The 24,521-nt window shown below is 42.9% G+C and overlaps 1 protein-coding gene across 1 annotated transcript; it reads left to right on the forward strand.

Annotated features, from left to right (window-relative positions):
- The first annotated feature begins 47 nt into the window (after window positions 1-47).
- On the forward strand, window positions 48-24,451 carry LOC114852202 (granule associated Rac and RHOG effector protein 1-like). Its single transcript, XM_029144441.1, has 14 exons — window positions 48-156; window positions 9,194-10,656; window positions 15,340-15,552; window positions 16,267-16,407; window positions 16,560-16,655; window positions 16,778-16,939; window positions 17,089-17,247; window positions 18,655-18,752; window positions 19,024-19,149; window positions 19,332-20,428; window positions 21,301-21,466; window positions 21,934-22,071; window positions 22,290-22,365; window positions 22,486-24,451. Exons 2-14 carry the CDS (start codon window positions 10,153-10,155, stop codon window positions 22,834-22,836), a joined length of 3,327 nt encoding a protein of 1,108 aa, XP_029000274.1. The 5' UTR covers window positions 48-156; window positions 9,194-10,152; the 3' UTR covers window positions 22,837-24,451.
- Window positions 24,452-24,521: the final 70 nt, after the last annotated feature.

Below are 24,521 nucleotides of genomic sequence, written 5' to 3' on the forward strand. Positions count from 1 at the left end.
GTTTACTAAGTAACAGTTGCGGCGGATACTATATTTGTGCGTTCAGAATTTTATTGTGAAAAGTCGTTCCGGAAGTGTGTGTTTGTATTGCTGTGGTGCGGAGGGTGGGCACACAGACAGGGGATTCGCTGTCAAGAGGGTGGATGCCTAGAGCTGGTGAGCGATGCGGTGATTAACTTACCGCGTACGAACGTCTTTTCTCGTGTTTCAAAGTTTGTTTCGTCGTTGTGGTGTCACTAATCGTTGTTGCCCTGAACTCTTGTGTCGCTGGCCCGTTTACATTAGCTTGTGTCCTCCGTCAGTGTTCACGCCGTGTCGCAGAGAGCTAGCAGAATAGCTAACGTTAGCTCCCGTAGCTAGCCTATTTAGATCCGTTGAAGCTACGCTGCGTCCATTCTCGGACACACATCACTCACACTTCGTTTTTACTATGGTCCTTAGGAATATGGTGTTAGTGAATTACAAGCAGTCGGACAGATGTCTTTAGAATGAGATACACAAGAATGTGGCATTTTTGTGCAAATGTGTGCTCATTTTTTGGTGTACAACCCCAATTTGATGTCTGCTGATGAGGCACATCCACCGTGGCTAGCGAAGCAGGATTGATTAGCGGTGTCTGTTACGCTATTTCTGTTTTCACTGTCAGTGGCTTATGTCTGTTGACGGATGCTTCAAATGTGATTTATGCCTTGGCTGGGACTAGTCCCAGCAGTGCAGTTACAAACGAAGCCCTCGTTAATGAACTGTAGTTTAACCACCCGGTTTAACCGACTGCATGTCCGATAACGGACCTGGGCGTTCGCGGTTTTAGTTCGGCGCTGCAGTCGGTAATCGCCACCGCACCAGTGACGTTAATATGTAATGTAGGTTAACGTTGGACAAACGGGCGAGCAGATGCGTGGTTGCAGCTGCCGTGGCGGCGCAGGCTACGGTTGTGCCCGTGGCTGACGTTAGGCTCGTATCGGCGCCGTGCTCCGGGGACAGCGCTCTAGCTAGCTAGCTGCCAGGCGAGCGTCTGGATGCGTGTGGCCGCTGGACGGGTGTCAGACTCGGCGATGAAGCCAGGCTCTCTAGCGATCGCGGGGCAGTTTTCGTGTCACTTGCTCTTCTAATATTTGACGTGTTGGTGTGCGGATGCTGGCACGGGCTTTTCCGCCGACGCCGCTGTCGGGGCGTTAAGAGGCCGTAATAATAGCTGCGACATACAGCGGTGTTCCCACGACTGAGGCCATATCATCCCGGAGAGTTTCGATGAAACCGCGCTCGCAGGAAACGTGCTGCACCTTTTTGCCAAATAGAGATCAGCTTTTAAAATAAACCATTAACCAGTATCAAACCGAGCAACTGGTCATTTTTCTTAGCCTCGCTCAAGTTTAGTTTGCGCAGCCAACAGCGTCTCACTGTTACGTTGAAGGGCAGTCGTCATTGTGTTGTTATTGAAATCCTGTCACCCCATAAATCGAACAAAAACATTGTGTAAAAACAAAACGTGTCTTATGTGCCACGTTAGCTAGGAACTCTGTCCTTGACGCCTTTGTCTAGATTTATTGTGAAGAGCCACGCACTATTAGCAGAAGAGCAGTCCCTTGCACAACCACACTGATGTTGGAAATGTGGCTTAATATAGTCTCTACAGAACAGAGATATCTGGAATTGCATTAATAAATAACGCCGCCCCACTTCTCTAGTGTGGTGTTGGCATCTACAGTCTAGCCAGATATATGTTTTTTGACACCATGTGCAGCATGTTTCCTGTTTTGGTCCCGGAGTGCAGAGATTAAAATTCCTATAGGATTTGATCATATAGAGACAGAAGAGTGCTGGCGATGACAGTGTGTCACTGAGAGTGTTGTTCACCACATGTGTGTGTGGGGGGGGGTGTAATGTTTGCCAGCTAAATCTGCTGTAAATGCAAGCATCCATTGTCATGATACCATTTGTGTTTTAATGGGGAGGGTGATTGTTGGGAAATAAACTGTTGCTTATTTCATTTGATTACGTTGCAAACACTGACTGTGTAGAGATGTTGTGACCTTTTGAAGTTAGAAAACAGAATTCTGATTGTTTTTTTTTTCAGTGGTTTGACCTTATAGATCATATGATAGTCAGTGATAATATTGCTGCAATACAGCTTCGACCTACAATGATGTTTATATTCATGTTGAGTTCATTCTGCTTTCTAGAGCTTTTACTGAAACCAGGGGTGTGTGTCACTCTGGAAATGAATGGTGTTCTGAAATATTCTGAGGTTCTAGTTGTTTTTTTGCATTTTTTTTGTTGTTGTCAGTATTCGTCAACACATGATATGACCGGGAGTGACAGTTTTCCCCAGTCTAGCATTGAATCCGGTTGCATGTGTGAGGAAGTCACAAGATTACTGTTTGTGCTTGCCTCGGGTGGAGTTCAGGCCAGGGCTTTACAAGCTCTGTTTCCACAGAACTGAATGATAATTCCTCCAGTAACACAGTGACTGTGTCTAGTGTCTCTCTTGCTGCACAGCTTTGGAGGATGGTGTGTATCCTTTACGAGGGGGAAGGGATGACCCAACCCAACCCATGGTATTATTAGAACCTAGGAATTCATGTCTTTTTGAATTGATTTTATTCTCCTACACTGTAACCACACCATACACTCTTTGTTTTTTCTTAATGAGTACATGTGTCAACCATGTCGTCACTAAAGGTTTTGACAAAGTTGTTTTTCTCTAGATGGTATCATGGGAACATCGAGTGTTACAAGAAGGACTCTAAATATTACCTTCACTCGGTGGCTTCCACAACCATATCCTAACAGATACATTCTTAGTTAAAGCAGACTTGCATTCCTGAAATTATTTCTTTTCTGGTACAGTTGTGCTACACAAGCTTTGTTGCAGGCCTCAGTTTTGTAGCAACTAAAAAAAGAACAGTGTTTTATTCTCATTGGCATTGATACATTTCTTCAAATTTTAAACTTTTAACACTTTAATGTATCTGTGATACTTAATGAAAATGATCTTAGGCTGTGGTAATATTTCTGGACACACCAGCTTATGGCCTGTGCTGTGTAACTATACTGTATAATGCCACAGAACATAAGTGTAAATTAAAATCATTATTGACTAAAAGCTATTGAACAAATCCAGCACTGTCTGAAGATAAATGCTTTGTATGTTGTGATAGTAACCAGGTTAGATGAGACACAATTGATGGCCGGGTGTGTAGTCTAGTCTTGTGACTGGAGTTTCATTTGGATGCACAAAGCTAACATTTCTGTTTGCACTGCTGTGTTGGTGGAGGAGGGGGTCTCTCAAACAGGTGATGTTTCAGCCTTACGTCTATTACACTGCTGCATGTTTTGTGCAGCTTATTTTGTGTACCTGGACTGAATAAGATACCCATGAGGCAGATTTAAATGAAATGTCATTCATCATATAGAGAGTGAGTGTACAGATAAGGGGGAGGCCTTGTATCATGGGAAATCCCACCCTTGTCTCCAAGGAAACCTGTTTAGTCTTAGTTTGTGTTCAGCTGCAGTTAATGCCACTCAATCAAATGTTCCCATTTAAATGCAAGAACACCAATATGATAGAGATGTTAAAATAAAACAGGATTCAGAGTTATTTATAAACTTGGCTAAATGATACTTAAGGAAAATCTTTTTAAGAACATATTTTCCTTGTGCTTTTCCATGAGCTGCTCAGAAGTCGGGGTCAAGACTGGTGCTAAAAGAGATTTAAGCTGTTCAAGAGACACCACAGCAGTGGTTTGAACCCCAGTCTACTGTTTGAACATATAACCTCTTTTTACACATACAGACTTCAAACTCTCACTAGTAAATGAGAAATTTTCTTCCTTCACTTTAGCACAGAACATTGTGAGCCCATTATATTTCAAAGTTAATGCACATTTTTGTTCATTTGCTTGGTTTCCTGGTGTTAAAATATGCAAAAAAATATTTTTGTGTGACCAGGCCTGAACACCATACTCTCTCATGGAGGAATACATTCTTAGTTTCGTCCTAAAATATACACAACCACTACCTACATCTTCAGTATATAGTCCATTTAACATTGGCTTGTGGAAGCATTTTCATTCAGACAAGGTGTCACAAGTCTTTTGTGAATGGAACTGACATTTGAGCTTTTTAACACCACTCTCAATAGTTGTAATGGTCACCCAAACACAACCTAATGTACTTGTTATTCTGGAGATATCTGGCCCAGTTGTGTATACTGGAGGACTTGTAGGCTTTGTGCAAATGCTCTGATAAAACTCAATTAGATGAATATGATCAAAACATACATTATGAATTGTGTTTTTACCCTTATCGTCTTTTATGACCTAAATTATTCAGCTGTTCTTTATGATGTTAGAAGATATTGTTATTTGGTTAATGTAGAGGAACATGTTTTCATGTGTGCTTTGAGTGACACAGGTCTCTGCGCCCCTCAACTATGTCCTTTTGTTAAAGCGGCCTGTCTGCTATTTTTACTGAACCCACAAGCTGCTTACGGTGTTTGTCCAGGTTAGCTTAATGCTATTTAGCCTGGTAACCAACTTTATCACCCTCTTGACTGATAGGAATATTAGTTTTCCTCAGCTTACTCAACAGTGGTTTGGATCAACATCAGCAAAAGTTTCACTACCGCTTCAGAATGTACAGGATCAGCCAAAACATACAATTTTGCAGAATTAGTGATTTCTCAAAGTGCTTATGAGCAACTTAAAAAAGTCGTAATAAAAGAGAAGTATTTTTAGTTTCCAAACCTCCGAACGAATAATGGAACCAAAACAGGATTCGTTGTGGGGACAAAACCCTAACCGCCAAAACCTGCAGTGGCTTTGAAAATAATTCCTGGAGAAACCATTCTATTGATGACAGAAAATCTATTCTTGGGGTTAATATTAAAACGCAGCCAAGGCAATTATTTTCCTGTTGCGCTCCCAAACTCATGCAGCTGCATGTGCAAGAGGCTGCTTTTTTTTTGCCCCGTGTGCTGGTATGACGAGACCCGGGCCTATCACAATACACTCCTTGTGTTCTATGGGCAAGAGGAGCCTGTTTCAGCTCCTGTCACACAGTTGCTCACGGCACTTGTCCTGTCATTTGGACTGACCTTCTCGACCTGTCTGCTGATTCTCAAACTTCACTGCAGCTTATCTGTTCAGTGGAATGTCTCCAGTGGAGCTTTGGTGGGCAGATTATTAGTCACAGAGTCTAAAGCTAAATCAGCCTAATGCACCCAGTTTTATATATTTGATTCCCCCAACATGAAGGTCATTATATCCCTTTTTTGTTGAAACTGTTTTACAGTGCTGATTGAACTGTGATCATGTGAGGTTGTAGTATGTGCAGCTGGTCTATACTGCATTCTAGCGAGGTGTTCTGCTTATTTGTTCTAACTATACTCTCATGAATGGGGTGGACAAAATAAATGCAACATTTGTCATTGTAACACAACTCACAAAACCACAGACTACATCACACGAATGTACAATATTTTGAGATTGTTTTTGCAATGTATGGTTGGGTTTCCCGACCTGCTTTTTCACATTGGTTTGAAGCCACATTAAGAAGGTTCTGGGGAAGTGCATTCCTTTGCTTCATTGGCAACAGATGTAGGGGAGAATTTTTTTTTCTTTGAGCTGAACATTTTGGAGTGTCTATAAACAGTGCGGTGTGGACTGTAGGGCAGCTGTTTTGCCCATGGAGGCCGAAATAGACTTCACGGGAGAGAACTAATGTCGGACCTATGGCTGAAGCAGCAGCGGGCCCGTGTTTGCCTCATAGTAGCACATGGATAAGGAGCTGTCAGCATGGGTAACAGCTGCCCCATCCGCGGCTATTAAGCTACTTAGTTGTGATGTGATGGCCACAGAAATATATTGGATCCAAAAGTAACTGCTATTGGCAGTATTATGAGGGTGTCAGAGGTGGTCTGGTGACTAGAGGGTTGTTGGTTTGTCAAAAAACTGCAACAAACATGTGTAAGATAAATCTAAAGCAATCTTTCAACAACTGGTGCAAAGGTGTCTTTGTGCTGTGCTACTAGTTTGCTTGGCGATTATCTGGGGTCAGTAAATGGGTGCAGATTTATGGAGCCTGTCCCAGGTGTTTATGTTACATTTATGAATGCAGGTTAGGTTCTTGAAGGACATCTGTAATTACTTTGTTATTATCATCAGAATACTGTTGGCTCATACTCTTGTTGTGAGTGTGGCTCTGCTTTAAACATGTCCAGCTACATGTAGCTGGTAGCTGCAGTTGTTTCTCACATTGTTACGCACAGGTAAATAATACTTGATGATTTACTACATCGGCTTAGCCATGGCATGCTTGGTTTGACATTTTTGTTACTGGCGACAGGGAGCTTGCTCCAGGAAACCTAAACCCCCTTCCTGTTGAAGCTGAGCAGCTGACATGTACGGTGAGGGGGGAAGTAGAGCTAACATTAGCCCTAAACAGCCCCTGCTGGAGGAAGGGAATTAAAGTGGGCTGGCTCAACTCCAGTACAACTAGAGGGACTCTCCTATCACATGTGTTTGTTTGGGTGCAACCTCTTATGCAGTGTACCCTGCAAGAGCAGACTAGCAGCCAGTGGAGCTGCTTTAAGAACCCATCAGAGTTCATCAATATTGATGCCATGTCTACTTCTCTAGGGACAACCTCAGCTGATGGAGTTTTATAGCCTGGAAACAAACACAGACCACTGACACCTTCTAATAACATTACAGACATTAATGATATGTGCCCGGAGCAACTGTGTAACAAAGGCCACAATTTTCACAAAATTCTGTCTTGGTTGTTGGGCTGAATAGACTATGACTCACGACACTAAATCAGTTCCTATGTTTGTTATTCATTCTAGGAAAAGTTGAGCTGCAAATGACCAAATCAAGATTTTTAACCTTGGAAATAAAAAAAGACTCACACACTGTGACACACAGCTCAGGATTTTGCCCTGAACATACGAAACACCAATTACATGTGGCTCCTTTTAACTAGGACACCATAGTACAACACATGAGTAAACCTAGTAACAAAACATAATGTTCTCCCAGAATAAATATTTGGTTTTCTAAGCCACACTGTTAAAGTTGTTTGACCAATATTCATACAATTCAGGCGTTTGCGGCAACATCAGCTGCTGCTTGTCATTTAGATTTGAAGGTGGCCTTTAGAAGATTAGACTAATTAATTTGTGATTCTTTAATATTATCTTTAATATATTTAAATTAAAATATTTAGTTTAATTCCATGAGAAATATAGTGGATAATGCCAGGCTAGCAAAGCTCAGGTTTCCAGTTTACCTCACAGAATGTCAAATGCTATTAACAAACTCAAGCAGCAGGCACTGTGTAGCGCCTGATCTGTACTTACTGTCACTGTAATCCATCAGATTTAGAGGCCTGTGTGCTAGTTAGCTGCTTCCAAGCACGCTGACTAATAAGGACACAGTTTGCATGAAGGAAAACCTAATCCCTGATGAGCTTGTCGTGAACTGTACCTGGAATGAATTTGCAAGTTGGGTGGTGGTTTATTTTTGAGGACAGCGCTGTTTAGTACTGATCGTATTGTTGTAACATGCGTGTCTCATAGGTCATACCAGAGCCTCTTAAAAGATCTGTGGCACTGGCAATGAACTGGTGCCGCTTGAGACCTGGCAGGTCCTCACTGTGTAATCCATGAGGGTGCGTCTACTAAGAGATTAGCAGTTTTAGATCTGCACAGCTTGTAAAAAATGCACTGTCAAACTGATATTGAAATGAGTTGCAGCAGTTTCTGGGCTGTAAGTATCCACTGTGCCTCCATGGGAGTTTATTCCCCTCTGTTCTGTCTCTGTAAATACTGGCCAGGGACCTATAAGGGTGGACTGCCTGTTGCCGGGTGGCGTACCCCTCTGTTTTTGAAAGGAAGTGAGGTTTGAAGGTCATGAGAATGTTGGCAGCTGTAGGTAATGAAAGTTACTCTTGCATGCATCAACACAGCCACATAGCAAAGACTGACAGCAGGTTAGGCAGTTTTATCCAATAGGGTACGGTGATTGTTGAGTTATTTTTCTCGAATGCTCCCAAAAGACTGTTTACCACAGTGCTACATAATAACATAGCTTCAATGCTCCACAGAATGGCACCCCAGCTGCGTAGAGAGCCCTGTATCTAACAGATTAGTTGGTGGTGTTGGTGTTTGGTGGCTTGTTGAGGGTAATATCATCACGAGTGTGTCTGTATAAACTTCAACGCCAACTAGTGTTAGTGTTGGATTGCTTACTTTCAAGGCTATGTATATTAAATTCAGATTCCTCAATCTTTTTCATACTGGTAAATAAAAGGTGTTTTCTTTTGGAAGGTAATGGAAGGTAAACAAGATAATTGTATTAGTTTCTATCACCTATTGGGTTTTTTTAGTTTATAAGATATTCAGTCCTGCGTGTATTTTTCTGATATCTCCAAGTGCTCACTTAACAGTGTGTGTGCTTGTGCCGGAGTGCTGGCGTTGGTATAGTCAGACCAATTTTTCTATTCATCACGACAAAGTAAAATATTCATAACAAAATGAAAAGGCAGAAGAGAAAAGGGCAACTCGTGTAACACTTGAATTAGACTATTGTGACTCCTACCATGTGTAGCTCAACAGACTCTACAGTGTCTTCAAACAATCACTTCTTGCAGGAATTTTACTCTGCAGCTGTGTTCTGCTAAGCCTCACTCTGCCAGAGATTCTTTTTCAGAGACACGCTCTGTGAGGTATGGCATTAGTAATCGTCTAGAAATGTACAACATTAGGCCACAGCTCTTCAGCAAACTGTAATGTAATACTACCACCACTCTCATTCAGACGTGGCTCATCTTCTACAACAATAGAAATATTATCAGTCATGTTCATTTTTGTGGAGCTTGCAAGATGCAAGCTAACAAATCTAATACTCTGTTGTATCCAAGTATAAAAGTGGTTTGTATTAATGATTGGATCAAATTTTCAACATTTAGAATATAGATGTCTAGAAAATGATTTTAATACAATTGGCCTCGGCTGAAGTATGTTACAGCTCTACTACAACACAGTACAGTGTGTCTTTCCAGGTTTTCAGTCACGTAAAGTGGCTCTGTGTTTTGAAGTGTAGCAGTGGAACTATGGAAACAAAGCTCATCCTTCCTGTTGGGCACGTTGTTAACCTTCTGTTCTGTCTCTCTGCCTTTTCCCCCCTAGGAAATGACCTAGAGGCCTTACAGATACATTTGTGCTTTTGTCACTCTAATCTGCATCCGCGGAAAACAGCGAGATCTGGAAGCACGCTTGTTTCCGCGGTGAGTAATATCTACCTCAGCCAGCAGACAGGGGAGAAACCAGGAAGCTGCTGGAGACTATAGTCAGGCAGACGGAGGGAGCTATCAGGTGGCCACTTGCTCACTGCCTGCAGAGTTTTGCTTTGCGAAGAGGATTTGAGACGGACTGGCTCTGTCTGCCCTTCGCCTACCGCTGCTCTGACCAGCCAGTGCACAAAAAAGCTGAAGCCACTTCCTCTGATTCCGGCATTTATTCATCTTCATTCTTTTTTTTTTTTTTTACTCTCTGATCTGTTGACCAATGTCTCATTTTCTGTGGGTTCACTTTCCATTTTTGCTTTTCGCTTTTAGAAGAATTTTCTACGCATCAAACCTATACTAAGCTGGTATAGGTTTATATATGTACGTACAAAGTGTATATAGTTCATATACTGTATGAAGAAGAATTTTTCCCATTCTGAAGGAACGCTAATGCACTTTAAAACTTGGCTGTATTATCACTTTAAGTAAAGTAAGGAGAGTTTTTTTTTGTCTTTTCCTTTTTTTCCATCTGATTATAATAGTTTAGTTTGAGGCTGGAAACAGAGAATCTGGAGGTGTGACTGTGCTGTTTTTCAAGCTGGGCCTGATGTACCTGCAGCTGGGCTGCATATGAGCATTTTACTCTGTCAGTCTTTTTGATTGCCCTCTGACCTCACCCACACTTGTGCTGCCTCCCTCCAAGGCACACTGAGATGAGCCTCTGGCAGGTGGAATCCTTGAGCTGTCTTTTTACATAACTCGAACGGGACTGTTGGGTTTGGTGTTTTCCTAAAGAGGACAAGAGAACTTCACGGGGGAAAACAAACTCAAACAGGAGCTTCCGGTGCTGTGGCACCACTTATGCATTGTTGTAGTGTGCAGGAAAGTAAAATGGACTATAAGCGTCGCTTTTTGCTTGGCGGGTCCAAGCAGAAAGTGCAACAGCACCAGCAGTACCAGATGCCTGAGCTGAGCCGGACCCTGAGCGCCTCCCTGGCCTCCCCTTGTTCGGCCTCTTCACCCATGGGCACCGGGGTGGGCATGTCTGGCAGCTGCCACCCGCCTCCTTCTGCTGCCACTACAGCGGTTGCTGACATCCAGCAAGGCATCTCCAAGTATTTGGATGCCCTCAATGTGTTCTGCCGGGCCAGCGCCTTCCTAACAGAACTGTTCAGCAGTGTGTTCAGGAACTCTCACTATTCCAAAGCAGCTATGCAACTGAAGGACGTGCAGGAATACGTCATGGAGGCGGCCAGCAGGCTGACTGCAGCAATAAAGCCTGAGATTGCCAAGATGCTGATGGAGCTGAGCGCCGGGGCAGCAAACTTCAAAGACCAGAATGACTTCAGCCTGCAGGATGTTGAGGTTGGTGATCGTACATAATCCCACATGATCTCACTGTAAACACTTGCCAGACTAGTTTACATGCTGGAATATGTCACATTTTGTTGACTTCGTTTTATGTCCGCAAGGAAACTATAGACGTTAAACATCTGCTGTTTGCTCTCCTGCAGACAATTAGTTAGGCTAACAGCCTGAGACCCTAAATTTGGATGCCACATATTCTATTGTATTTTATTTGTTTACATTTGACTAGTTTTTTAGCTCAGGTGCTTAACTGGTGTCTGTTAGAAGGCTTCTTCCATTAGTGCCTCTTGGCTACATTTGGGTTGTCATACCCGGTGTTAAGCTGGTGTCAGGATCTGAGGCAAAGGTGTGAAAATTATTGACTGAGTGAGAAACTAGCCAACTTTTGTGTCTCTGAATGCCAAGGCATGTTTCCACACAACTGCATCATATGATGTGTAAGACAACGCGGCTGAGGTGTTACAAGGCTTGAAAAAAGCTCAGCTGTGGTGTGGCAGTCATTTCTGTCTATGTCTTTGATTTATTTTGTATAAATCAATAGCCTTATTTTTTTACATACTTGAGAACAATCCAATGAGAAAGGATGTTGTAGTCAGTAGCTTGTATAGAGCTACTTGTCCAACCTTTTCAAACACCATGTCAGGCCACAGGTCATATTGTGATTTCGGGTAAGTTGTTACTGGCATTTCAATTTGGTTGTAGCATTTAAAAGAAATGCTTAAGTAAAAAAATGGGTATAGTCTGTCTTTCAATAATCCCTTGGCTTGTAGCACAGAGCGGGTGCATGACTAAGGCCAAACCAAGACACTGGAGGGACTGCAGGACCTTAGTGGATGTGGCTGAGCCCAAAACAGGAAACACTTTTGCACCACAGTCGGTAAATCTGACTGTCTGTGGTCTTGGATATGCACAGATGAATATTAGAGGAGGCCAAAGTCTCTGAAAGTTTAGACCGCATGGCTTGGCACTGATGTTTGCTGTCTGCCTTGGGCATAAAAGGCACATTTGTTAAGGCGGAAACAGAAAGACCCTAATGCTTTACAGTGGCATTACTCCAGAATGTTAGTTGTATTAGTCTGTAAGAAAAAAGGTGCTTAACCAAAATAATATTATGCTGGCAAAGTGTAACACGATGTGCCAGCTACATGTGAACAACAAATAGTGAGTCTTAAGAGCACAGGAAGTGGGTCCTTTTACTTTCCAAAGGTTTTGGGATTTGTTGGTCAGAATTACAAGGTCTTCAATAAAGAGTTTCAGCGGGAGAAGCTGATGAAGCTTAAATGATTAAATATTCCCGTTCACCTAGAATTTATTGAATCTGGTGCAATCTGTGTGCTTTTGTGATGACTCATCTATAGCCTAGTTTGTCACTCTGAGGGGACATGAATAACAAACACACACACATAGTCTGCTAAGTTTAGATTGACAGACACACACTGTGATAATTGTTGCTAATCCAACCTGCCTGTTTTGATGTTTGTGAAAGATTTTCTTTTTTTTTTTCTTTTGAGTTGGGAAATGTTGTTTTGCTGTTAAAAGTATTATGAGGACTTTAGAAAGAACCCAATGTATCTGAGTTCGGGGAGTCATGGTATGTGAAGCCTCCCCCTTTCTTTTTTTGCCTGCCTGCTTCTATATACTTTTTGTTCACCTTCAAATATTTTTTTTTACCAAATTCCCCTAAAAGTTCAGGTCAGCACAGTCTGCAATACAAAGAACCATTTTTTTTCTTCAAATTGGCGTCCGGCTTCTTGGCTGTTCAGAGTGACTCTACTGCCAAATATGCTCGGAAATGTCACGGTTTGTTTAGGGGCCATTTGCTGAGCTCAGAATTAAACCACAAAGCAAAGGCAGTGAGGTCCCCACAACTGGAGAGGCCTTCACGGGTTCTTTAGCCAGTCAACTCAATGCAGTTGGAAATCCACCGTACAAACAACCAGACTCTACCTGCTGTTTCTGGTTTTTAGTTGCAAAATCTAGTACCCAGTGCCTTGTATTTGTCCAGGGCTCATCCAAGTGTTTCCAAGCGTTTTTTCCACAATACTCTATTGCAACTAAGTGGCAGTTTCACTGGAGCTCACTACAGTTGTTGGCTGCTCCATGAAAACCAGCTACACTGATATACCGGTGTGTATTTGCAATGAAAACGAGGTAGAGAGTGGAGTCTTGCAGTGTGTCGCAATTACATTAGCAGCAAGAACTTGCAAGTTACAGACTCCTTTTTTACTAAACCTGTCATGCTGGTAGAATTACCTCAAGAGTCTTCAAAGTTGGTGCTTAAGCTTTTGAGGATGCTCACACTTTGAGGAGAAGGAGCTCTATAGAGAAAAGGAAGGCTGGATCCTCTGGTACCTTTGGCAGGATAATAAAACAGAATATGAAGTGAGAAACTGCAGATGCGAGCAAAGTGGAGACTTTCAGCTTGAATTCATGGAGTGTGGCAGTAACTCTTGAGGAATTACAGCTAGTATTGTTGTTGTTGTTTTTACAATTGGATCTATTTTTTGTTTACACTGAACATGTGGATGACATTAGATGCATTCCAGTGATTGTAGTGTTGTTCCAAGAAATGCAGCAGTTTGCTTACAAAGCATATGCAAGCTGCACATTAAGCCAGTTCTAATCCTCGTTCCATTAAATTAATCATAAAGTAAGAGACCGTAAGTAAAAAGCAAAGTAGACTGCTGCCCTGCCCCCCCTTATTTTCCATAGCTCGGGCAGTGGTGCAACATGACATGATCATCGTTATTGTGACAGCCTCACGCTCCCTTTAAAAGAAAGATCCAGATCTGAACAGTGTTCTCCTTGATATAGTGCACTGATGATCCAGGTGTTCTCAGAAAACGAGCTATAAATGTGGATTAATTCATTATTCGCCTTGTTTGGGCCTTGGAGGGGCCCACTGTCAGCTCGGCTCGGCTGCACTCTTATTTCTCATATTTTCCATGACTGTGTGGGATACTGCACAGCCAATCACATGTGTTATCCATTATCTTGGGCTGTAGCTATGTCCTCTATTTGTTGTCAGCTTATGTCCACTCTCTTTTGTACTCTGAGTATACGCATGTTGATATCAGCTTCATTAACAGACTATATGTGTGTGTTGTCTAGCCTTTTTTTGGGGGGGGGGGGGGGGGGCAGCTTCTAAATCCCCTTTGAGTTGTGTTTAGTTGGCCAATATCAACATCGAGAACAGGAATTTCTCATCTTATGCACACTGGATCTGAGCCTGTGTTGTTCAAATCCCCTGGAACAGGCGAAGCAATAGAGCCTGAGACAGAAAGTCTCTGCTACTGCTGCTTCTAGGGTTTACTGTGAAATGTTGTACTATATTTGTATTCATGGTTTTTCAGTCACTGCCACCATGATGTTGACATTTGTTCGGAATGAAACGTTCCTCTAGTTGTTTAAAGTACATGGAGCGTAAATTTAAGTGTCTTAGTCTCATCTCTTCTCTAGTGCTATCTACCATGTGTGGTGTTTTTTATGTGTTTCTTACAGTAGTGAACAATAGACCTGGAATGGACATGCACCAAATAATATTACTTGCATTTAATGAACCAACATCAGGTAGTTTGATGCTTTGTAAGAACAGACATCCAGCAGAAAGCAGGTCCACCAGATGGAATAACACGACTCTGAAGCAGTCGTCAAAATTCCACAGCCATGGCTCAAACATTCCAGAGAGGACGCCTGATCACATCACGTCCTGTTTTGTAGCAATTGCGAAAACAAAGACTTCCAACAGGTGGAGGTTTCATACCTTCAGCCATTCACACAGCTTAGTTTTGGTTTCCATGAAACGTAGCTGTGTCCTGTCTGCCACCAGAAAGCAGCAGCATATTTTCCTCGGCCTCCCCCTCGAGATATTTTCAGCAGGTAACTGAAAAAGAAAACGCTGTGACCAAGGCAGACTGTGTGGTGTCCTGTTTCTTCAGACAGCCCCAACTCCACCATTCTTTTTTCTATCAAAACTCACATATGTGACATTTAAGTTTTCTGGTAGAGCTGTTAAAATTAGAAATATTAAACCTACTGTATATATTTGACTAAACCTATGATAATCACTGGGTAAACTAAGATGATGATGCAGTGATCTTTATATCATGTCTGGGTGAGGACGATATTGCACTTAATGGGATTTTATTGTACAATAAAATTAACTTTATTCAACCAACAATAGGGAAGTTCAATTATCAGAGCAGCCACAAAGAAATGTCAAGTTACAAAATCAGTGTGCAAAAATGAGCAGAATCACCTCAGTCGTACCACAGATTAAAAGCACCCTAGGGTTAATCAAACATTTTATTTCCTATCATATACAGAATAGTAATGATAGACAAGCTAGACCTTCCTCTGTGGACATGTATTGTGGTCTTTATAAGTTAAAATCTGGTCAGGCAGAATCTTTGAATTTGGAAGAGGACAAATCCTTGGCTCTCAGATTTGTAGTTCAAAAGTGGAATTCCTCTCATGGTACTTCATGGGCTGTGGCAAACAATTAAATATTAATAAATTGAGAAATGTTTTTTTTTTTAATGAGTGATGCTGTTGTGCTGCACATTTGAAGATCAGTGGTTTGGGGTTTTCTTTCACTTTAGATTGTGAATGAAACTTGCCTTCAATAAAGCATATGATGTACGAGTGAGTTTCAAAGCAATCTCTGCCCTCTCCTTCTAGGTGCTGGGTCGTTGCTTCCTCACGGTGATGCAGGTCCATTTCCAGTTTCTGTCGCAGGCTTTGCAGAAGGTTCAACCGGTGGCTCAGTCCTGCCTGGCAGAGGCTCTTGCACAGGCCCAGGAGCGTTGTGCCAATGCGCGCTCGCAGAGCTCTGACCTAGGGCCCCTCACCGAGCTGGAGGAAGCCTCTCACTCATGGAAAGGCGCAGCTGAGGTATGCAGCCACAGGGCACCCCAGGACTCTTACCATGGAAATATGGGACTTGTTTGTCTGAGGTGAAAGGCCGACTTGTTGCACATTGCTCAAAAATACCAAATGTTTATACTTTCCTGCCTCCGTGTTTTTGGACTGAAGCTTGCTTCTGAACACTGTTAAGGGCAGCTGTTTTGTAAGTTCTAAGTAATGCCCAGGCTTTTCAGTCCCTCTACCTCACTCTACTCAATGAAGCTCAAAATGGGTTAAAGTGGAGAAGGGGGTTGCAAACTATTAGCCCTTAAGGGAACTAGGGAGGCCTTGACCGAGTAGAATTTGCCAGGGGATGTTTAGGCAGAAGAAGGTGGTTCACAATAGATTTCTGAAGCTAAATATATATGTTTTTCTTTCTGTAAAAGAATAAATTAATTTTTCAGTTCTCTATCCTTTATTGGAACTCAGCCTTTGATGTAAAAGTTGTTGGGATATGAACCATGTGTATCACATTTGTTCAGATGTGACACACATGGTTCATATCCCAATCATATCATATTTTGTGACGCCGTTGTCACAGTGACTTCTTATAGGTTAGCGTGTCAATGTTGTTACATCAATTCTAAGTTTAATTTTGCAGTGTAGTGCGTTTATTCTTGCTCCCTCCCTGAGCTTGTGCTGTCACAGTCCATTATAGTCAGTGCTGTCGGTCTCACCCTGTACTGCTGCTCCACTCTACAGGCTACAGCAAGGCTCCGAGAGAGGGGCCGGGATGGCTGCCTGGCAGGCATCCAGGTTCAGCAGCTCTTCTGCACCAACAACACCACCATCCCTGAGCAACAGCTGAAAGAGCTCAACACGAAGATCGACAACGCGTTACAAGTACAGTACCACCTCGAAGATCAATTTCTTAGAAATATCGCATTCAAATATTGATATTACTTAATGCAATACATACATCATAACCTGTAGTAGCCGAGGATAAAAGAAAAGTTACAGATTGATCACCTTACTTTTCTAATCTCTATTTCCAGGCCTATAAAGCAGCGCTGGAGAGCCTGGGCCACAGCGAGTATGCACTAAAGGCTGGCTTTCATCTGAGCCCCAAAGCTGTGGAGGCAGCCTTACAGGTGAGTTAAGTAAACTCATGAAAGATTAATAGAATGATAAGCAGGCATGGGTAAATTCAGTTATATAACTGGACAACGGAGTCCAGGATTTGCTGATTTAATTTTGCCGTGTGTGTGTGCAGGGTTGCTGCAGTGAGGCCGAGGCCCAGCAGGCAGGGAGGATGCACACCACCTCCCAGCCCATCCAGTGTGAGCTGCCTACCATCCCTGTGCAGATAGGCTCTCATTTCCTCAAAGGGGTGTCCTTTAACGAGTCAGCGACTGAAAACCTCAAACTAAAAACGGTACGGCCATTGATCCACAGCCAGTTTCAGAGTTTTTAGTAATTCTCTAGTAATCTTGTGTTATATAAAAAAAATATTCTCTCATAGATCAGTTGTTGTTTTTACTAGCTGTTTGTGTTGACGACATTAGTGTCTTCATGTCTTCACAGCACACTATGCTGCAGCTCATTAAGGAGGCGTTGGGCCAGAATGGAGTGACCCCCAGGGACGACTCTCCGGTCACCGAGGTCCTCAACCAGGTCTGCCCGTCCAGTTGGAGAGGGGCCTGCAAAACCGCTGTCCAGCTACTGTTCGCCCAGGCTGGTCTGGTGAGTGGTCATGTTAAAACCAGGAATGCCAAAGTTCCATGATGAACTTTTTTTGGTGTCAAAAATGCAAACTATGCTGATGTTTATGTCTGGTTTACATTTTGATATCACAGTATCGTGGATGTTGCTGTGAATGGTGGCATGCTAACATGAACAAGCCTGTTGTACATCACTCACACTGACGTTGAGTCCTCTCCTTTTGTGTGGTTGCGGGTTTGGCAACTAGCATTCCTTTGTTTGTCAGATTTGTAATGGAGATGAGATCTTGAGGTCTTTTTGGTTTGAGGCAACCAGGAGGTGTAAACAAACACTGGAGAGACACAAAGGGAAAGATGCATTCCTGCAGCATCTGGGGGAAGGATGGGCTCGCCTGGGCGGGTCTGCAAATACCTCTGTCCCACCCCCCTCAGTGAAAAAGAGGGTCAGCGTCAGGCCTCTCGTCACACTAACACCAGTGTGTTTATGTTCTGGTGTTTTATTTTCTCTGTGTGGTCTGGTTGTGTGTATGTGGAACTGTAAGGGAGTGTTTCATCCCTTTGCAAACTGTTAAACAATCTCTGGATGACAGATGAGCACTTTGCATTAGCAACTTATCTAAGCCTGTCGCCATCTCCAGAATTCATCACGCAGCATTGTGCATGGACACACCGAATTATTACAACACTCCCAGTCCAAGTCACAATGTCTGCTCTGTTCCTGGCAGCAGCGATGACCAACAACCCCCTTTTTCCTAATAGTCATGACTTTTGGAGTCTACCGATGAGGTTGACCTCTTCTGTTTTGCTGCTGTTTGTCGTCCTTCCTGCCGCTGAGGACCGCGTAATAGGAGTTTTACCATAGCTAGAAAACAGTTTGTGTGCATGTGTGGCTGTCTTTCGTACGGTCAGCCTCGGGTTTTGGAGGATACACCTGTTTTAATGACAATAGAGAAACTTCCTGCAATACAGGAAATTGACTCCTCCCTTTCTTCCCTCCCTCTTTATGACTCAATTGTGCGGGGCTCGAGGAGACAAGGCCGCGTTCAAAGAACTTCCAGATATATTTGACTTGTGGCGGGGCAGGAAGAAAAACTGTTTGTTGTCACTGTCTGACTGAATGCGTTTAGAGTCCCTGCCATGAACTGCCAGTTGAATGAAAAAGCTTCTGACTTCTCTTTGTGGTTAATGATCTTTTTCTATTTACTGTGAATGTCAAAATATTTGTATGAAATTAAACTACTTTATATATTGTATGACTTTTTTCTTGCTGTACCATTGCATCTGTTAGTTATCATGGTTGTATAAGTGTGAACGATTCAAGTATTCTATAAACCTTTGGGCACCAGTAATAGTTTTCAGCACTTTTACACTTGTCTGAGCTGTTTTTCTGCCAGGGTCCACTAATGCAGGTGTGTTTGCATCCCGTCAGGTGGTCGTTGACACGGCTCAGATTGACAACAAAGAGGCCTATGCTCCCCAGATTACTTTAGAGGGATCCAAGCTGGTGGTTCAGGTTCCTTCTACATGGTGAGTACATCAGGAATCTTAGCTTTTGAAACATTTCACAGTTTAGTTTTCCTTGCAAAACTATGCATTTTATCAATGTCTAATAATGTATTTTTATAAATAAATCTGAAATATTTGTGTATGAAGGTTTGTTCACTAGTAGACAGAGAGTTGACAGATTTCTTCTTCTAAAGACAAACTATTGCCTTTTCAGCTTTGAGCACTGGCTTTTAAGCCATTGGTGGCATCTGTAGTTTTATGTCCTGTCCTGTTGTTGTGTTCACATGTTTAGGTGCTTGAAGGAGGACCCAGCCACCATGTCTCTGCTCCAGCGGAGTTTGGACCCTGAGAAAACTCTTGGTCTGGTAGATGTGCTCTACACAGCTGTTTTTGACATCAACAGGTGGAAGGAAAGGAAGTAAGTAGTTGTTGAATGATGGATGAACACTTGCTTCTCTATTTCATGACCTTCCCACAAAGCTGTTAATAGGCTCTATATGCTTGTTACTCCAGACTAAATGCTGGATTTACATCATTGTGTTGTGTAAAAACTAAAGTAATAGTCCATAGTTTAATAGTTGTTTTTTTCTCCATCTAAAGGGAGCAAGCCTTACCCACTATTCAGATACAACTACAGCGAGAGAGCCCAGACTATGGTGGTCAAGCAGACCTGCCTCTAGGCTCCAGCTCCAAAGCTTCCAGTGGTTTGCCCAAGACAATATCCAAGCTGACTTCCAAGTTCACCAAGAAGGTCTCATCCAGTTCTAACAGTGGAGGCAGTTACTCCATTCCTAGCACCCCATCTCGCAGCATATTAACAACCAGTAGCTCTGAGGATAAGGCCAAAAGCCTTGGCCACAGTGATGGCAGGCTACAGAGTATCCTCCACATGGGTGGCCTGTCCTGCACCCCTGACTCTGCCCAACAAGGCCTGTTGGCCAATGGCTCCATGCCTGAGGACCAGGGAATGAATCTACCAACTGACCAAGAGATGCAGGATGTCATTGACTTTCTCTCAGGATTCAACATGGGTAAATCTCAGCAGGCATCACCTCTGGTCAAGAGAAGGAACTCTGTTGCATCTGCGAATCCTGCTGAGCTGAAGCCACCCAGTGGACCTCTGCCAACATCCCAATCTATCTCTCATGGTGCCCTACAGCCCCCAGCTCAAAACCTGACCCAGCCCCAGCCTCAGCCTCCATCAGTGCAGAAGCAGCAACCTCAGCCACCTGCTCAACAGCAGCAGCAGCAGCCTCAACAGCAGCAACAGCCCCCTCCTCCAGCGCCTCAGCAGCCCTCGCCACAGACCCTGCAGTACTACCAGCACCTCCTGCGGCCCATCAGTCAACAACAGCCACCTTCCCAGCTTCCCCCTCAGCAGACCCCACCACAGGTTCTGCCACAGCAGAGAGTGGCAAGCAAGTGGCATGGCTCCTCTGGGCAACAGCCGCCACCACAAGGCCCACCAGCAGGGCTGTCACCCCTGGGTCCCATTGGGCAGTGGGGATCCCCTGGACTGCCAGATCTAAGCTCGGACTTGTACAGTCTGGGCCTCGTGAGCACCTACATGGACAGTGTTGTGTCTGAAATGCTGGGTCAGAAGCCTCAGGGGCCCCGCAACAACACTTGGCCCAATAGGGACCAGAGCGAGGGCGTATTTGGAGTCCTGGGAGACGCACTACCTTTCGACCCAGCAGGTATGATATAATTACCTTTTTATATAGGCAGGTGGTTCGCTGACATTTACAAAAGAGAAACAAGACAGAACTTTTCAGTGTGATAAGTAGCTAGTTATTACATCAGAAGTCAAATTTCCATAATGGGTGTTTGGATGGTGGGAGTTTCCTCAAACTTCAAAAGGTTCCAACTAAAGCTGTAAAGTGGCTTGCTGTAGGTAAACAGGTGATAAAACTTTATATTCAAGTCTTTATTGTCCAGTAAAATAAACTTTGTTTGCACAGTGGAACTACTAGAATTGATATCATGTGCAGAAAACACAGATATAAATAATAAAAATAAAATATTATTTTCCTAATTAGTTATTTTAAATGCCGTTTGAAAATGACGAAGGGAATGAGGCTGAGGGCTGTCAGGTTTACACTACAAACAAAAATAAGGGCTTTATTATGTACACTTATTATGACAACATGTTAAATACATTACTACATGACACATGTCTTGTTAAGCTACCAAGCAGTTTATAAGAAGCAGCAGCTGTCTGGTATTTATTATTTAAATACATTTTTATGCATTTAATTAGATTTCAGATTGCTTTAAACTCTGCTGTAAGTATCCTAATCAGTGTAGGTCAAATATTCTGACCAGCGTTTTCTAGCGGTGTCTGTAGAGGGGAGATTTATGCTGAATTTAGCCTCTGTCAGTTTCTATTTTTACAGTGCAGCAGACTCTTGATTGCAGCTGATGCCTATTGTGCAGCGTTGACTTACAGCTATTGTGATTTTTCTGCTATGGTAGACAGTCTGGCTAAATGGATTGAGCTCTGGGGAGCCAAAGAGAAAAGCTGAGTGTGTCAGAAACTCATAGTTGTGTTGATCCTCCCCACACGCAGTTGGCTCTGACCCGGAGTTTGCACGTTACGTCGCTGGCGTCAGCCATGCCATGCAGCAGAAACGCCAGGTGCAGCACATCCGTCGTCCCAGCAACTCACGCAGCAACTGGCCAATGCCGGATGAGCAACACAGGACATGGTCTCATCCAGAGTACTTCAGTGAAGGGTTTGTATCTGTAAACAGCCTCCACACCTACAGTATCACTAACCAACATGGATACACAGAGAAAATCCCTGACGCCATATTTCACTCTGGATTTTTGGTAGCGGTGTCCTGCTGAAATGTTGGATAGGGTTGGTAATTAATATTGAGTTATTAATATAGCAGATATCACTGATATGTGAGGCATTCATCATGACACAAGTGGAAGACGTCATCCAGCTTAGACTAATATGAAGTAAACAAGAGGGTGATACTGCAGCAAGAACCCCCTAAAAACCGTTCCTGACTTTCTTTTATTTATGCAGCAACTACATGTAATAATGTCCAAAAGTACTAACTTGCTGACCAAACCACCGTTTTACATCATTTTAACTTCTGTGAAAGCACAACTCACTGTAAGAGTGCACATGTCATGTGTACATGTCATCCAGGCGCTTGGATCTTTAACACCCTCCTCGTTGTGTCCTCAGTGAGACGGTGAACAGCAGCTGGTCGGCCAATCAGGGGGACTCCGCCAGCTCCAGTGATGAGACGTCTTCAGCCAATGGTGACAGCCTGTTCTCCATGTTTTCTGGGCCCGACCTTGTAGCGGCTGTTAAACAACGGAGGTCAGTTAACAACTGAAATTCTACATGTGATGTTTTATTTTGATTAATGGCACTGAACTTAACTGTTATCTTTTCTTTTTACTACACTTGGGTTGCATAAGATGCTTCTTGGTGTGTTTAGTACTATAGCAATCATACTTTTGATTCTTGTCTCCTGCACAGCTGTCACTTTATCAACGTACTGACTTTGTTGAATGTACATTTTGTTATGTCTCAAGAAAACACAGCTGTGGTGAGCCAGAAGTGTGCACACTGCCCTCACCACCACTCCACCACATCAGCGACGATACCCAGGTGAACCATCAACGTCTGATTTATTGTTTTCACCAGCTACTTTTTATATTTACTGAAGAGAATTTTCTATTATGAGGACTTTTGCTTTTTCCAATGATGTCTCTTGGTTGTGCTTCATAGGACAGCAAAACTAAAACCTGGCCTCCTAAAGCCCCATGGCAGCACTCCACCCACACCAACACCATGTCCAATCCCAGCTCTTCCTTGTACCAAATGAACATCCCTCCTTCCTCCCAGTGGAGCGACTCCATGCAGATGCTGCAGTCTCCTGTGTGGTCCACTGCCAGCGATTGCTCCCCCTCCACCTGCATGTCCTCCGGTTTTCCTTTCACCCAGCAGCAGCAGCAGCAGCAGCAGCAACAACAACAACAACAACAACAACAACAACAACAACACAAACCCATGACCAAGGGCTTTAAATCCTTCCCCCTCAAACACGAGCACAGGCCCTCCTACCTTCACCAGTACTGATCAGCCGGCGTAGAGACAAAATGGTGAGGTGCACGGAGGTCCTGTATCGGTTAGATAGGCCACTGAGCGACTTCACACCCAATTTAATTGGAAGCTTTCATAGACCCAGAGGCAAATACACTGGCTCAACATTTTTGTATCTATATTTTTCCATGTCAAACATCCCCATTTGAAAAAGAGGCGTATTTTGAAACTTTTTGAACTACAGAAAAGGCATGTGTCCCACTAGTAGCAGTCAGTCTAGTGGCTGTTGTTAGTGTGTCTCTGTCTGCAGAGCTGAAGACCTGTGCGGCTCTCACCCACTTGCTTCTGCAGCTGAGCGCGTGTAAAGGAGAGGTCTGAAAGGGGCGAGAGTGGGCTCTCATTTTGCCCAATGAGAAATATACTGTGTCTACATAGCTGTAACTGCCAAATCTCATGCAAGATGACTCAGAATACAGCTACCATCTACTGTTTCATAGCTTGTAAAATACTGAAGTTGAAATATAAATATTTAGTTCTTTTTATTAAGAGGCTTTGAGCAGGCTCAGCATAAATATAGTAAGTCACTGCAGAGGTGTAATTTGAGAGAAATACACTACTTTTTCAACAACTGACCAGAGTCGTGAATTATAGCAGTAACTATGTGCCATGTTGGTATTGATAGCACTTGCAGAATATTATTTCCAACCAAAGCGTTGTTCAGAAGATGAATGGTGCTGAAAAGACAGGAGGTCTAAGATTGACAAACAGTGAAGTTTCACCCTACTGGAGGGGAGTATTAGGGATCAGCTTCACACCTGAAACGTGTTCATTTTCCTCTCTCTAATTGGCAGTTGTTTGTTTCAGATTGACACTAACTACAATGAACCTAACTTTTGTTCTGTTGAATAATACAATATTTTTCTTGTACAATTGACAGTATTAATCTTATTTTTGTATTTTCTTACATGTTATACCATGACTGTATGTTAGTATTCTTGTAGGCATATAACATAAAACATTATTTTCCACCTTTCAATATGTGAAAAAGCACATTTGTTTTCCTATAGAGCTGAAATTCACCATCTATCTATAAAGGTTACCAAATACGCCATGCTAAACACTAAAACGTGTGATGAGGGTGTTTTCTAGCCCTTGTTCCTTCGGTTTCTATGGCAATGGGCTGTATTTACAAGCCCAGAATGTTATCTTTTGTGATGTTTGCGGATGCCAATGTTGCCTGTATTTATGAAATGACACCATGTTTTCAGAAAACTAACATACTTAACATGTTTACAGAGAACTGTTTGCTGTATATACATATAAATATATATCTTTTTATAGTTAATGTGCTTTGCACAATCAAGATATAGGGTTTGTTGCTTTTTGTCTGTGTTACCTTCCTAACTGTTGCAGCCTTTTTAAAGACATCATTACAGACCTTGGACTGTAACTGTTAGCTTCTCAGCTGTGTCAAATGGTTTACTAGTGGCTTCTACAAAAGTAAAAAAATAATAAAAACCTGTTGCCCTGATAGAAGATTTGAAAGGGGACTGCTTGGCTTTTGTTGCTTATTGTTCTCTTGAGCTGGCAACTGAATCTTTCCAAGTGTACCAGCAATGCAAAAAATGAATAAAAACGACTAGCAATTGAAGATGCACACTTTTTTTGTGTTTCTGCTACAGAGATGAACAAACCAGTCCAAAGAACTGCGTACTGAATTT

This window comes from Betta splendens, chromosome 3, assembly GCF_900634795.4.
Source record: "Betta splendens chromosome 3, fBetSpl5.4, whole genome shotgun sequence".
Classification (NCBI taxonomy): domain Eukaryota; kingdom Metazoa; phylum Chordata; class Actinopteri; order Anabantiformes; family Osphronemidae; genus Betta; species Betta splendens.